Source organism: Puma concolor, chromosome B2 (genome assembly GCF_028749965.1).
Source record: "Puma concolor isolate L17-30 chromosome B2, mPumCon1.1.hap2, whole genome shotgun sequence".
Taxonomy (NCBI): Eukaryota; Metazoa; Chordata; class Mammalia; order Carnivora; family Felidae; genus Puma; species Puma concolor.
In genome coordinates this window covers 65,067,865-65,083,666 of record NC_141671.1, presented here as the reverse complement: position 1 = coordinate 65,083,666, position 15,802 = coordinate 65,067,865, and the positions used below count along the sequence as shown (strand labels likewise).

Sequence of the window (15,802 nt, the reverse complement as noted above, 5' to 3'; positions counted from 1 at the left end):
GGGGTGGGAGGTAGGAGAGAGTGGGTGATGGGTAGTGAGGAGGGCACCTTTTGGGATGAGCACTGGGTGTTGTATGGAAACCAATTTGACAATAAACTTCATATTGAAAAAAATAAATGATATTACAATGTAAAAAAAATAAAGATTAAAAAATAAAATATTAATTAATTAATTAATTAAGACAAGCAGGTCAATACTATCACACATCTATTACTAAATTAAACTAAAAGCTACCAAGTTACCTGACAGCAGGTATTTCTAAGAATAACAAGGTTAAAATAGAAATCTATATCCATTTAGCTAGTGATTTTTTTCTTATGAAAGCATAAAGAACAAAACTGTTTGTTCAAAACACTTCTAGAACTTGTCTTTCTGACTTAATCTGAGAATCATTCCACCTTCTTATGATTTATCCCAGAGTGCAGGAATTTTTATCCTCGAAGGTAGAATTTGACTTTTAGGAAAAAGTTGAATCACATCTCTAACTGTAATATACCATTCTTATTCAAACGCAAATAATTAAAGTGTTATTTCAATTTCTGTGGTAACCAAAGAGACTGAACATACAATCAAAGAATCTCAAGATCAAGAATGGAAGAGACTTCAGAGTCATCTAAATTATTTCTCATTTGCCCATTCAGTGCTTGAATCCCAGCTACAGATTTCCAAGTGGTTGCCCAGCCTCTGCACAAACCATTCCAATAATGGCAAAATCATTACTTTTCAAGGCAATCAGTTTCAGTTTTGGATGGCCTGAAATACTAGAAAGTACTGCCTTTCAAGTACCTGCATATATTACCTTGGAACTTCCACACACTAGCTTAAGTTATACTCCCTACAGCTACTGTATGTGGAGAATTTAAAAGTATATAGGAACATGGGAAGAAAAGGACAGAGGTAATGAAAAAAAAAAAAAGAGAGACTGTATAAATAATATAGGACAAATTGAGAGCATATGCTTGATTTTTTTTTCATTTTCTCCATTTACCCCATTCAGTGCTAACTATAGCAAACATTATCTCACAGAATTATATCAAACCAAAGATTGTTCTCAGTGTGCTATTACAAAAATTAAGCACATACTGTGTTCCCAGCATTCTGGAGGCCATCACAAGGACTACAAATACACATACGATACAGTTTCTAACTACTGGAAGGTTACAATTAACCCAACAGACATGCACAAAGGTAAATAACAATATATGGTAGTAGATAATTAGGCACAAGTCATATTTAGTAGAAGCTTTATTACAGTAGGGATTTATTGGGTTTTAAAGAATGGAGATTTGGTTTGAAAAAAGGAATATGCAAAAAACATTTCCAACAACAGCAGAACCAAAACAAAAAAGAAACATACACACCACCAGAAGAATTCAACTGGAACAGCTGTCTCTACACAGCCAAAGAGATCTGCTGTTGAGCATCTGGAGAAAGGTCACAGACACACAATGAAGCCAGATGGCAGAAGTATATGATTACCAATTTAAGGAAAATAAAACTTTTATGATTCTCAGAGGAGAACCAATACAAATCTCTCAGAAGAGAAGTCAAACGACCAAAGCAATGTTCCAGAAAGATTATTCTGAATGTGGTAGGTAAAACTGATGGGGAGGTGACAGTGAATAGGAAGATCAGGAATAAGCTAGAGCTGTGGACATTGCAGGAGAAATGAGAATGGAAAGCAACAGAAGCCAACAAAAGAATTAAGAACTGATGGAATACAGAGGCACACAAAAGAGAGAAGTAAGAATCAAAGGACACCACAAGCTTTTAAGATTAATCAGAATAATGACATTAACTAAGAAACCAGTCTGAACAATCAGATTATTATTTAAATTTTAAATGTGTCAAGCTGCTGATTAGTAGGCATCTTCCAATCTTAACATTTATAAATGCTACCCATTAATAACTATGACTGTAGCCAAAATTTCCTACATTGAAACACTGAAACAATTTCATAAATCTTTTTTTCCTGTTTCCATATGAAACATATAGAGGTTTTATTGATACTGCTATAGAGCAACAGTTAATTTTGATATTCTGTTCTTTATTCTACTCAAACACATAATGTTATCTGACAAAAAAAAAAAATGCCTGGTCATATCTATTCATTTCTCTTCATTTCTATCATCGCATTAATAGCCAGCTTCCTTTGTTTCATAGCAAAGCATTTTTCATAAAGCAACAAAATTGTTAATTATGTCACAAGAATTACTTAATACACAAAGATGAACAGATATGTAAAGCCATGTGAAATTCCAGTGCTATGGAATCAACTGAATTGGCCAACTCCAGCCTCATAGAATATACAATTAATACAATTAAAATGGATGCCTGGGAAAGTTACCAATCACTTCATATCAAAGATATCCAAGGCTTCTTAAGAATGATAAATCCATGAATACCAAAGGTCTCTAACAGGCAATGTAAAAAATAACTGACATTCACTATAGAAGTCACTACTGGAAAGACAGGGGAGAACCATCTGCATAAAAAAATAACAGGTGAATCCGTGAGAGTAAATGGGTTATCCTATGGAGAAAGACTAAAGAACAATAGGGCTAAAGACAAAACTGTAGAAAATGTCCAAAAGGGGGAAAAAAACAGAAAAAGAAATAGTAAAAAAAAAAAAATAAAAAATAAAAAAAAAAGGAGACTAAATAAACCAAATAAAAGATGTAGAATAGTAACTTCAACTTCTTTTACAAAGAAAAAGGTTCAAGAAGGCAGGGGGTAGTATCAAGTGAAGCAGGAAGACCAAGGAGTAGGGAGGAGAGTTGGATTTGGCCATTAGGGGTAAACTAGTATTCTCTAGGAGTACATACTTAGCAGAATGATGGGACTAGAAATGAGTTAAAAGAAGCAGAAGTAAGGTAAAGAAATGAAATAGTGGGTAAAGATCTTGCTTGAGAAATTCAACTGCTAAAGGAAGATTAGAGCTAGTCACTAGAATACAGTGCCTGGCACACTGTGAGTACTTAATAAATGTTCAGTGGCTGAACAAGCCAAGAGCTGTGTGTTGAGGGGAAGATGGTATTTTAGGAAGACTTTTTTACGGCAGAAGGGTGTGAGTAATACATTTCAAAGAAAAAGAAAGAATTTAAATATGCCTCCAAATAAGTATAATTCTTAGGTGGAAAAGCAGGAAGGAAAGCTGCAAATGAAAATAAAGGCAGAGAAACTAGCAGCCAACCCCCTACTATTCTGTCCCTAAAACAAGAAAACAAAAAGCTGCAAGTTAAAGCAAAAACACTAGGGGTGGATGGAATGAGAGGAAAGAAAGCTTCTATTCTTTTGTTACAATCGGAAACAACGATGTGAAAACAGTTGGATTTAAAGACCTTTCCTTCAGGGCCCGTGAGTGGCTTAATCGGTTAAGCCTCCCACTTCAGCCCAAGTCACGATCTCACTGTCCATGGGTTCGAGCCCAGGTCAGGCTCTGTGCTGACAGCATGGAGCCTGGAGCCTGCTACAGATTCTGTTTCCCTCTCTCTCTGCCCTTCCCCCCTCACACTCTGCGATTGCTCGCTCTCTCTCTCTCAAAAATAAATAAAACATTTAAAAAATAAAGACCTTTCCTTCCAGCCAAAATATAGTCAAAGCTAAAGTAAAAATGGTAAAGATATTAAGATGGGGTAAAAATGCCTACAAATGTCGAAGGCAAGTTCACTAAGGATAAATCATGTATCTATGGAGACTGGCAATTTCAAATGTGAAGTTCCCCATGATATACTTTATAAACGATAAATTTCAGTTATGTGGCCTTGGTGTTCCCAAGAAAATACTAAGTACCATACCAATAAATGACACTAGTCAGTAGTAAACAACCTGAGAGAGAATATTACTAAAAGATTTACAGATAAAGTATTAAAAGTGGTCCAAATGTTATCACGATAAATACCAAATATATGGAGTATACTTTGCCATAGGGACAAAATCTCACTAAGATGTTTCATTAGTACCATTTACAAGACTCTGCACAAAGCTAAGAAACAAGAGCACAAGTAATGTTCCTCTGTAATAAAAATAAGGTATTCTTCATTTTAACTCCTTCAATAAGGCACTGAAAAATGAATAATTAAAAAATTTAAATAATGTAGGAAAATGGTAATACTTGGGGTTAACAAACCAGTACATAATAAAAAGTAAAGGCTATAAGGGTGTCTGGGTGGCTCAGTCGGTTGAGCATCCGACTTCGGCTCAGGTCATGATTTCACAGTCTGTGAGTTCGAGCCCTGCGTCAGGCTCTGTGCTGACAGCTCAGAGCCTACAGCCTGCTTTGGATTCTGTGTCTCCCTCTCTCTCTGCCCCTCCCCTGCTCATGTTCTGTCTCTCTCTCTCTCTCTGTCAAAAATAAATAAACATTAAAAAAAATTTTTTTAAAGGTATTTATAAAAGTACATAGTCCTTTCCAAAAATTTGAAAAGTGCCTGACAATAAACTCAAAATTAAAGACATTTAATCTGACCATGAACCACATTTCAAAAAAGAATTTTGATTAAAATGTAAGGTGAGTAACTCTATTTCCATACTAATAAAAATCAAAATAAGTTTTGGTAGATAAATTATTTTCTTTCAAAAATAAGCATATAGCTATTTTAACACAGCTATGATATATGACAGATGTCCTAAAACTTGGTTCACACACTCACAACATGTATATAAAAAACTGACATAAATATGGTATACGTATAATATCAGTTGATAAGAAGCTTTGAAGTAAAACTTATTACATAGTTACATTTTACAGAGATACAAAAAAGAACATTTTTACTTATAGTCTGACTGGGCTCAGAGATTAAATCATGTTTCCACATTTACTATTAAAGATCTAAAAATATATATAACTACCCAAAACTAAGTACCATCTTTGAAAACTAGAAGTATAATTTTCATGAAATGTTGGCGGGGCAGGGGGGTGGTAAGGGAAGACACAGGGTAGAACTATATGCAGTAGAGTAATTCTCTCTACAAATAATAATCTCTTAAGTTTTGTTTCTTTTTTAAATCAAAGAAATTCTTATAAAATGTCATATGAATAAGGAAAACTAAAACACACTGTGATCTTCACTCTTCCTTATCCAAAAGATAAAAATCTCAGCGTGTAGCAACCTAAAGGTACAGACGTCAATGCAGTAGTTGCCCCTAAATTGGCACAAGTAAATTCTCTAGGATAATGGAAATGCTCTGTATATCTTCATTGGGGTGTTGGTGACACAGTATAGACGTTTGCCAAGACACATAAAACTCACTTATATCTGTAAATTATTGTCTCTATAATTATACTTCAATGTTTTAAGTAAAAAAAATAAAATGCATAGGTATAAATAGAAGTGGATTAAATGGAACATACCTACCATTACAGGCAAAAGGATAAACTTAAATTTGAATAGGAGCAACCTCAACAGACAACCAATATGATCACCTAATCATCTCAAAATGCCTTAACATGCAATATTACTAAAAATGAATTAATTATACTTCACAAATATTCTCAAAAAAGTAATTTATACTCAATAATACCACACGAGTCAATTTATTTATTTACTCAGTAGTACATTTAACAGCCAATTCATCACAGTGGATTTACTAAGAAGCTATGTTGCGTGGATCAGAAAGATACTCAAGGCAGCAGTACTGAGGGTTTTACCTAATGAACAAATGAATGAATACTACTAATAACTGATAAGCTAACATCGAGTATTTAAAATGTATCAAGTGCTGTTCTAAATGCTTTCCTCATATTAACTTATTTGATCCTCACAACAACCTACAGAAGTAGATACTCTCACTATCCCATTTCATAAATGAAGAAATTGAGGCACCCTGAGGTGAAGTATCCTGTCAAGCTCATCCAGGTCTAACTGTGGCAACCTAACTATCTAGAGACAACTTTCTAAATCACTTTGTTCTACTGCCTTTTTAGAATCAGTTGCCTTAAAATTTTCTAGGTTAAGATAAAGGTTGTGCTCTTTAGAATGGAACCTTGGGGGATTTTTATAGAACAGCAGTCCCAGAATGATTTTTAAAGAACAAGTACTTACAAGGCCCACCACAAGAATATTAGATGTCATGCTCATTTGTCTGTGTGATTAACCTTCTCTATACTTTTTTCTCCATACTTTTTTTTAAAACTAAAACTTCATTGTCTACTTATTTAATTTTTAATTGAGCGCATCCTAACCTTATTTCTTATCACAGAAGATCTGATCTTTAAGAGGAGCAGTGTGGTATATGAAGTCATACAGAGCATTCTCTGGTGATACTCATCGAAAGTCTTGCATTCCAAAAGAATAATTCTTATTTCAAGAAACTGACAGTTGAAAATCATTCAAATTGTGTCCAAATACAATTTCAAAAATTGTGTATTACTTAATAATTGTTTTCAAAAGCCTTCCATTTTTAATAATTCAGTATCTTGCTGTTGTTAACGGTAACTTATTCCACAGAAAATGAGTGAACTGTAGCCCTCTGACTGGGAAGTTCTGCTCTAAGCTACAGGAAAAGAACAGCTGTCTACCTCAAATAAACTGCCATTCAACCCCTTTTAACAGCTTACTTGAGACAAATATTATTTCTGGAGAACTGAATTGTCCATGGATTTCATGTTTTATCCTTAGTGTGAAATGAACCATTAAAAGGCAATATACCTTGGGTCTTGAATGTTTTGTACCTCCATAACCCAATACAAACACCAAGTTGCATTTTCAAGCTACACTTCACATTTTCTTGAAGACAACTTAAGAAAAAACATTTGAAATCTGTTACCAAAGTTACTATAGACATGCTATCAAGAACAGTGCCTTATATGCAATGTTCAAAAAGCTATGCTTCCTTGATAGAACAAATAATTTTTCTCCTCAAGGATCATGAAAATACATAAAGTGTCATATTTCCTTTATGCCCTAGCCAGCAAAAACCTCAAAACCTTAAGAGTGAACTAAATGAATTCTGTTTGACTTTACAGCCTAAAGATCTGTTATTTTTTCCAAATACTTCTAAGATTTAATTTCTTTTAAATATTTAAATCTTGGTTCTATCTAGAATATACTTTGGCATAAACAGGTCTTTAGTACAAAAGTTTTACTTTTTTTAACCAAATCTTTATTTTTTTATATGATCTACTCCCCTCAGTATTGTATTCTATTCTTTCACCCTTACCTCACCCTATCCGTGCCAATTTTTGTGTTCTTTTTGGTGTTTTCTGATTGGAGGCATGTAGGAGATCACTGAAGTTCAACAATATATATTTGTATATTTGGCTAGTTCAAAAAGGGTATAAGAAAAAGTAGTATAAATTCACTGTGAATTACAAATTAAAACCAGTAGAAATAAATATTTTTATTTTAGCAGTTATCCTTAAGTATTAGAAAGATTTTGAGAATTTAAGACTGTCACACTATAAAAATGGCAAGCCCTTCAAATTACAGATTTATCTCTAACAATGCTAAACCACTCAAAACAATCCAAATCAGTCATTAGAACATTTGCTAACTGGGCTATCTTCCAACTATTGGGCCCTGTTTGAAAATCAAGAACATTTCTGTACAGAAGGGAAATCTTTCAAGTTAGTTCTTAGGCAAGAGGTGGTTTATTCTTTATCTTTACCCAGGCTCCCTCTACTGACAGAATAACAAAACAGAGTATGGAATTATACCAGCTAATTTCATCAACACAAAGAAAAGGAATTCATTTTTTAAAGACTTCAAAATCAACATTTTAGGTAAGAATAGACTAAAAACTGAGTTCACTACATACCCAAAAAGAAATAAACATTTGTGAGTGGACAATTCAAGTAACATCCAAATTGTATATGTGGCACATATCATTTTAATATACTACTTTGCAATGTTAACCCTTGGATATAAGAAGGATTAAAGATTTTAAATTCATTTTAAATATTTTTTTAAAAAAATTTTAATGCTTATTTATTGTTGAGAGAGAGAGAGACAGTGCAAGCAGAGGAGGGGCAGAGAGAGAGGGAGACACAGAATCTGAAGCAGGCTCCAGGCTCTGAGCTGTCAGCACAGAACCTGGAGATCATGACCTGAGCCGAAGTCTGACACTTAACCAACTGAGTCACTCAGGCACCCCTCATTTTAAATATTTTAAATAATCTCTCAGGAAGGAAATGTTTACCTGTATCTGTTCTGGTGTCCATTGGTCTAAGTTGACTGACTTGACCCTGGATATATGAACCCCAAGATTTCTATGGATTCCAGCACATCTGATGCAAATAAACACACCAATATTCCAGGAAGCCCATCGAGGACCTAATTAAGGAGAAAAAACAAAGATAAATATTAAAAACTAAAATAAATATTATGACAGCATTTAAGTGAGACACTCTGATTTTTATACAATTACAATGGAGCCTTACAAAATTCTACATGCTCAAAGTTTACAATGGCACTGGCTGCAAGGTTATAAATCAACCTTCAAGAACCTTAATGAGTTTACTAATTTTGCTTTTCTAGAAACTTTCCCAAACCTAAGAATTTAAAACTAATTTATGTGAATAGTGTTTTCACTAGCATAGTTAAACCAGGACCAGTAATGTCCCACAGTATAAAGTAAGTTCTTTATTAAGTGTGTAAAGTATTGCTCAGGTCATGATCTCACAGTTTGTGAGTTCAAGCCCACACTAGGCTCTCTGCTGTCAGCACAGAGCCTGCTTCAGATCCTTTGTCCCCCTCTCTCTCTGGCCCTCCCAGCTTGTTTTTACTCTCTCTCTGGCCCTCCCAACTTGTTCTCTCTCTCTCTCTCTCTCTCTCTCTCTCTCTCTCAATAAAAAAAAAAAAAAAAAAAAGACTGCCAACAAATATAAATTAAGGAGTTTTCAATGAAATGTAGAAATTAGTAAGAAATAGACAACCAACATAAAAGAAAAACATACAAAAAGATATGAATGGGTAATTCACATAAGAAGAAATATATGGACAATAAACGTATAAAAATATGCATGATCTCACTAGCAGTTAGGGAAAATGCCCTTTAAAACTACAACAACCCCCATTTTACATTCAACACATTGGGAAAACTTTTTAATCAACTGTTAGAAAGAATGAGGGACAATAACATCTGCCTCAAGAAGTCTATAAATGGATAAATCCCAAATATAACCCTGATTTAAGAAAGGTTATATATGAACTAAGGTATGTTATGAAATATCAGTTCTTTGGATCATGGTTAAAAAATTCTGAAAAAAATTGTACAGAAATTTACATTAAGGATACAAGAATACAAAGCCCTAGCTATACTATTCTTTATATCTTTGAATGTATTTTCTCAATAATTTTAAATATACTTATGATTATTTTCATATATTGCTTATATAATTAAAGTAAAAATGGAAAAATAAAAGTAGTATCTGGCAATTATGTCAACTATTCAGAAACATATACTTAATTGATTTTTATAAATCACTTGATTATGAAAAAACTATATACAGTAAGAGGTATCAATAAAAACCAAGCTTTTTAAAACGTTAGACTTCTGTTTTTTTTTTTTTTTTAATTTTTTTTTTTTTTTTTTTTTTAACGTTTATTATCTTTGGGACAGAGAGAGACAGAGCATGAACGGGGGAGGGGCAGAGAGAGAGGGAGACACAGAATCGGAAACAGGCTCCAGGCTCCGAGCCATCAGCCCAGAGCCTGACGCGGGGCTCGAACTCACGGACCGCGAGATCGTGACCTGGCTAAAGTCGGACGCTTAACCGACTGCGCCACCCAGGCGCCCCTAGACTTCTGTTTTAAGTGCATACTTTTTATCTAAAGGTGAAAGTTAAATCTACAAAATAACACCAAACTCAGTAATTACAATGCAGTAAAACTACACACATTCCTCTCGAAAATTCCTTAAGAGGTAGTTTACGCATGTACAATTTATGCCAAAATATCCTGCTTTTAAATTTCAGAAATGATACCTATAACCTGAGAAACATCTAGGATATATTCTATTTAAATGTTTGATGGCTAACAGCATCGAAATGAATTAGAAACCAAAAGACCCGTATTCAACCTACTCTGCCACCAGTGAACTGCATAAACTTTCCTGGACTAGTAACAAGGTTCTCAACAAGGTTCTCATATGTTAAGTATAGTCAACATTGGCTGCCTCATTCTTAGGTGAGTCTTGTATGGAAAATACTTTGAAAGTTTTAAAGCACTACTGAAGTGCAAGTTATTGTCATACTAAGAAACTTTGAAAATCAAAATGCAATACTTTCCTCCTCTAGAAAAAGACAACTCCCAAAACTGCAGTGAGTCCAGAGCTGATGGGAAAAGATTTTCAACACTCTCCAAGTGTGGCTTCGTTCATTTTTGTTCTTAAAATAGAATGATTCCCCTCAGAATATGTTAGACTCACAGCCAAATATAAATGGAGACTTTTCTCTATAGCACAATTTTTTTTGATGCAGCAAATGTTATGACTGAATGAATTAGAAAGCATCAATTGCACAATGTGATAGTAACTGTCCATACAGGTAAAAAGTTGTAGCACCAAACAGAGTGGTGCATTCTACAATAACCAAAGATGACAAAGGGATCAAATGTATAAAAGCACTGTACAAGAATCATGCTAGCAGTAATAGAAAAAAATGGCCATTTACTATTGAACAAAAAGCGAGATATAATTAAATGTTAACTGATGTTCAGGTTTTACACAGCTTCATACAACTATAAAAAACCATTTTATTGATTCCTGCAAGGAAAAAATAAACAGCTATCACTTACTGGAAATGTTAGCCCCAATCGTTTTTTACCAATTGAAATAATAATGCAATTTTGTCAATGCATCTTTCTTTGGAATACAGTTATCACATTTTAACTAATATAGTCAGGGACCTTCAAAAATAGACTTTTTAAAAATTTTTTAATGTTTATTAATTTTTGAGAGAGAGAGAGAGAGCAACAGTGGGTGGGGGAGGGGCAGAAAAAGAGAGAGACACAGAAACCAAAGCAGGCTCCAGGCTCTGAGCTATCAGCACAGAGCCCAACATGGGGTTCGAACTCTGAGCTGTGAGATCATGACTTGAGCTGAAGTCAGAAGCTTAACTGACTGAGCCACCCAGGGACTACCAAAAATAGACTTTTAAAAGCCTAACCAAAATTACAATTGGGTTATTCACTCTATAACACTGGACTTGTAAAATTTACCTAAAATTGATAAAATAATAACTGTTCAGCATGGCAGTCATTCAAGTACTGGTATGAAATCCTAATTTTCATTCACCAAACTATTCAATGAGTACTTACCAACTCTGCCAAGTAAATGCTATTGTAAGACCATAGACACAAAGGGAAAAAGCTAAGTTCCCAGAGTGAGGAGGCCAAGCCAAGTATAAATAGGTATAACCACTTAAAAAACAATTTGGTGAAATCCAATAAAAGTTCTAGATGAATAAACCCTTCTACAAGGCAATCTATTCACACATGCTTAGATACACATACACATAGGTTTACCAAGCTATATATGTAATATGGCATATTTAGTACACATACACACTCACATATAACATACCCTACAGCAGCTATTTTATATGGCACGTCACAACTCATTAATCTCAATAAGTACTTATTTTTAGAAGAGAAGGAAGAAAGATTTAAGTTCATCACACAAAGGGTAAATATAGTTTTGTTCAACTTTTTTAAAAAATCGATTACAGGGGCGCCTGGGTGGCGCAGTCGGTTAAGCGTCCGACTTCAGCCAGGTCATGGTCTCGCGGTCCGTGAGTTCAAGGCCCGCGTCGGGCTCTGGGCTGATGGCTCAGAGCCTGGAGCCTGTTTCCGGTTCTGTGTCTCCCTCTCTCTCTGCCCCTCCCCCGTTCATGCTCTGTCTCTCTCTATCCCAAAAATAAATAAAAACGTTGGAAAAAAAAAAATTAAAAAAAAAAAAATCGATTACATATATGTGTATACAGACACACGTACACACATAAATCAAGTCATGCTGTAAAATGTTTCTCTGGGTCATGGCTGAATATGTTTGAAAAACACACAAAGAAACTAATACATGTATATTTAAGAAGCTTGTACCAAAAAATTTATAGCAGCATGGTTTCTAAATAACTGGAAATAACTTATATGTTCACTAGTATGATTATCTCACCATACAATTTGAAAATGAATAACCTGCATGTATCAACATGGATAAATCTTTTTTTTTTTTTAATTTTTTTTTTTCAACGTTTATTTATTTTTGGGACAGAGAGAGACAGAGCATGAACGGGGGAGGGGCAGAGAGAGAGGGAGACACAGAATCGGAAACAGGCTCCAGGCTCTGAGCCATCAGCCCAGAGCCTGACGCGGGGCTCGAACTCACGGACCGCGAGATCGTGACCTGGCTGAAGTCGGACGCTTAACCGACTGCGCCACCCAGGCGCCCCTCAACATGGATAAATCTTAATTATAACATGGAGTATCAATTTTAGCATAAGGCGATATACATAAGGGGCAATGTCTCCAACTAAGGAGACAAAGTCTGCTGGAAGGCATGCAGGTCTCACATACGTGACAAAGCCTGATCTAAAAATTTAAACGCTGACTAGTAGGCAGGAGGCACAGAATATACCAAGACACATTCTTGGCAAAGGTTAACAAAGGTGAGGTATGGTAGAAGACTTTGGTATGACTGGAGACTAGAGTATTAAAAGTATTTGGGGACAGCTTCAGGAGATGATAGCAGGAGGCCTTATATGGCAGGCTCAGTGGTTTACCCTGACTCTGAAGAAGGCTTCTAATAGCACTTTCAAGTTCACCATAGCACTCCTACTCACATACTATTTATACATGCCCTGTCTGGCCTTCATGCTTGCGCATTTGTTGTTGCTTCTGCCCAAATGTTTCTTCCTTGGGTCTTCACACGTCTGGCCCACTTTGCTGTACAGGCCTCAATTCACACACTACCTGCTTACAGAGGACTCTCATGACTGTTCTAGCTAGAGTTGCCTCCCCATTCTCCATCACTTACAATACTTCCAGCTATTTGTTCTGAAGTTTACACAAAAATCTAAGATAAATAGAGAAATAAAAATAGGTAATTACCTGGAAGGTTTAATTATTGTAACAGCTGTATCTCAAACTAAGCTAAGGAAAGGCAAAGTCAGTTCTAGATCAGTATCTCTCAGACTCTAATGTGCATACACAAACCTAGGGATATTATGAAAATGCAGATTCTAATTCTGTAGCCCTGGAATGGCATCTGACATCCTGCATTCCTAAGAAACAACCAGTGATGCCCATGTTGCCATACACAAAGCACATTTAGAATAGCAAGATTTTAGAATATTCTTGACAAGGCTTTAACTCAAGCATTCAGCATATTTCTTTATCTGTTTTCACTACTCTTACTGAGAATATGACTCAAATTGTGAAAATTTATTTTAACATACTAGGAATCAAATCTGCTGAGAAAAAAATCAAAAGTTTATTTAAAATTCAAATATTGGGTTATTTTGAGTTATCCATATCACTATCTCACTAAAAGCAACACAAATAAGCTAGCATCAACTAAACTAATATTATTCATCTCATAACCACAATCACACTAAAAGCTCCAGTAAACAGAAGATGTTATTTGGCCTCACTAATATTAGCACCTTAACTCATATCCATCATCAGTGAATATACTGAATAAACTTGTCTTGTAGCTTTTGTACCATTTGAGAAATAAGATGAAACTGCATTCTCATCTGAGAAGGAACTTCTCTTAAGTTTCTGATTACCATGATAGACTAGCAAACAGAAAAACTACTTTGAATTTTCTTTATATAAATAGAAAATAAAACAAGATAAGGAACGGAGAGTACAACATTAACTGCTAAATGTAATTTCTTTCTAAGACTGGTTCTTCTATAAAGCCTTCTCCAACTCCCCCCCCAAATTTTTTAACATTTATCACAATGTTTTGCAGTTAATTGTTTTAGCTATCTTTTCTGAGAAACCGTGATCTCTTTAAGAAAAGGATCATTTTATTGATTTCTGGATGCAGCACAACATCTGGTATAAAAATGTAGGCAGCCTCTAGCTTACAAATGATAGCTAAGGCCTTGAGCCACCTGAGTTACTGCTGCCAAAATTGCTAGAAGGTTCTTTTAAAGGAAACCACCACCATACTGAATATTCAAGACATCGTTCACCATATTTCCAAATATACTGTCTGACGAAATCCTAATAAATGTGAGGTAGGAAATATTACCACACCATTTTCAGAAGTAAGAAGTTTAGGGTTTTAAATGCTAGAAAGGGGGGAGAAAGAGCCAAGACGATGCCACGGACATATCTCAATATGCAACTATGGAAACTCTCCATCTCCTACTATGATATTTCCAACCTTCCAAACAAAACTCCTTTACACTGGCAGACTGCTTTTACTTCATTGTGTCAACTTTTTGAAATGCCAACTCACTTACTGTGGAGGCCAATAATATAGACTAAAGATGCAAATAATCTTTTCAACTCTCCAGAAGTATCAATGCTTCCCACATTATTATAATTAACTTTATTTCTTTCCCCATGATCCCCAAGATTACAGGCAGTAGAACTGGGTTTGGTTTGATCTGTTGAAGAAGGAAATTGCAAAGGACAGAGAATTTTGATCAAGGGGGAAGACAGGGGAGAGGGAGGGCAAAAATCAACTGAGCTGTAAAGAGTATTTTCATAACACACTATCACAGTAGTGGATGCCTAGGGAAAGGGACACACAATAAAAGGATCCTACGGGCACCTGGGTGGCTCAGTCAGTTGAGCGTCCGACTTTGGCTCAGGTCATGATCTTGCGGTCTGTGAGTTCGAGCCCTGCATCGGCTTCTGTGCTGACAGCTCAGAGCCTGGAGCCTGCTTCAGATTCTGTGTCTCCCTCTCTCTCTGACCCTCCCCTCCCCTGCTCATGCTCTGTCTCTCTCTCTGTCAAAAATAAGTAAAACATTAAAAAAAATTTTTTTTTAATAATAAAAAAAGGATCCTAAAGATGGGATGCCTGGGTGGCTCAGCTGGTTAAGAGTCTGACTCTTGATCTTAGCTCAGGTCAGGATCTCATAGTTTTTGAGTTTGAGCCCCGCCCGCGCTGGGCTCTGCCCTGACAAGGCAGAGCCTGCTTGGGATTCTGTCTCTCCCTCTCTCTTCTCCTCCCCCACTCTCTCACTCTCTGTATCTCTCTCTCAAAATAAATAAATAAACTGGAAAAGAAAAAAAAAAAAAAAAAAAGGAGAGGCTCCAGGGTGACGTGGCTCAGAGGGTTAAGCACCTGATTCTTGACTTCGGCTCAGGTCATGATCTCATGGTTCCTGAGTTTCAGCACCACATCGTGGGATTCTCTCTCCCTCTCTTTACCCCTCCCCTGCTTGCTTGCTCTCTCTCTCTCTCAAAATAAATAAATAAAACTTTAAAAAATAAAAGAAAAAAGATATTAAAGAGAATAGCCTGCATCAAAATATTGTCCACAATCAAACATGAAACAAGGAAGAAGCTCTCTCTTTTGCTATCACAAGGCCTTTTGTTCTTTACCCAAAAGTTCTGATTAGCCTTTCATTGTTCATGGTCAGCTAGGTCTTGCTGATCAGAAAGAAAACCAAGCAACAGCCCATGAAAACATGTTTTCTACCTTGTAAACAGGTGAACTACAACCTTGCAAAAGAACCTGTACATGTATGTTGCAGGGAGGGGAATCACTACAAATAAGCATGAAGAGGGATCTTTTGGGAATAACGGTATGTTCTAAAATTTTATTATGGTGATAGTTGCAGAACTCTGTTAAAACATTAAAAAAATCACTGAATTAGACACTTAAAATAAGTGAACTT

The 15,802-nt window shown here is 35.5% G+C and overlaps 1 protein-coding gene across 6 annotated transcripts in view; it reads right to left on the bottom strand.

Annotated features, from left to right (window-relative positions):
• Positions 1-15,802, bottom strand: part of SMAP1 (small ArfGAP 1) — a 251,040-nt gene that overhangs the window by 144,921 nt on the left and 90,317 nt on the right. For 4 of the 6 annotated variants that reach the window (XM_086707184.1, XM_086707188.1, XM_025925397.2 and 1 more), the window contains one exon: positions 8,140-8,273. The exons of 1 other annotated variant lie outside the window; for it this stretch is intronic. In XM_086707184.1, coding sequence (XP_086563310.1) covers positions 8,140-8,273 — 134 coding nt within the window. Of the gene's footprint in view, positions 1-8,139; positions 8,275-15,802 lie in introns of those variants that run through there. One more of the 6 variants, XM_086707186.1, reaches the window with a different exon arrangement.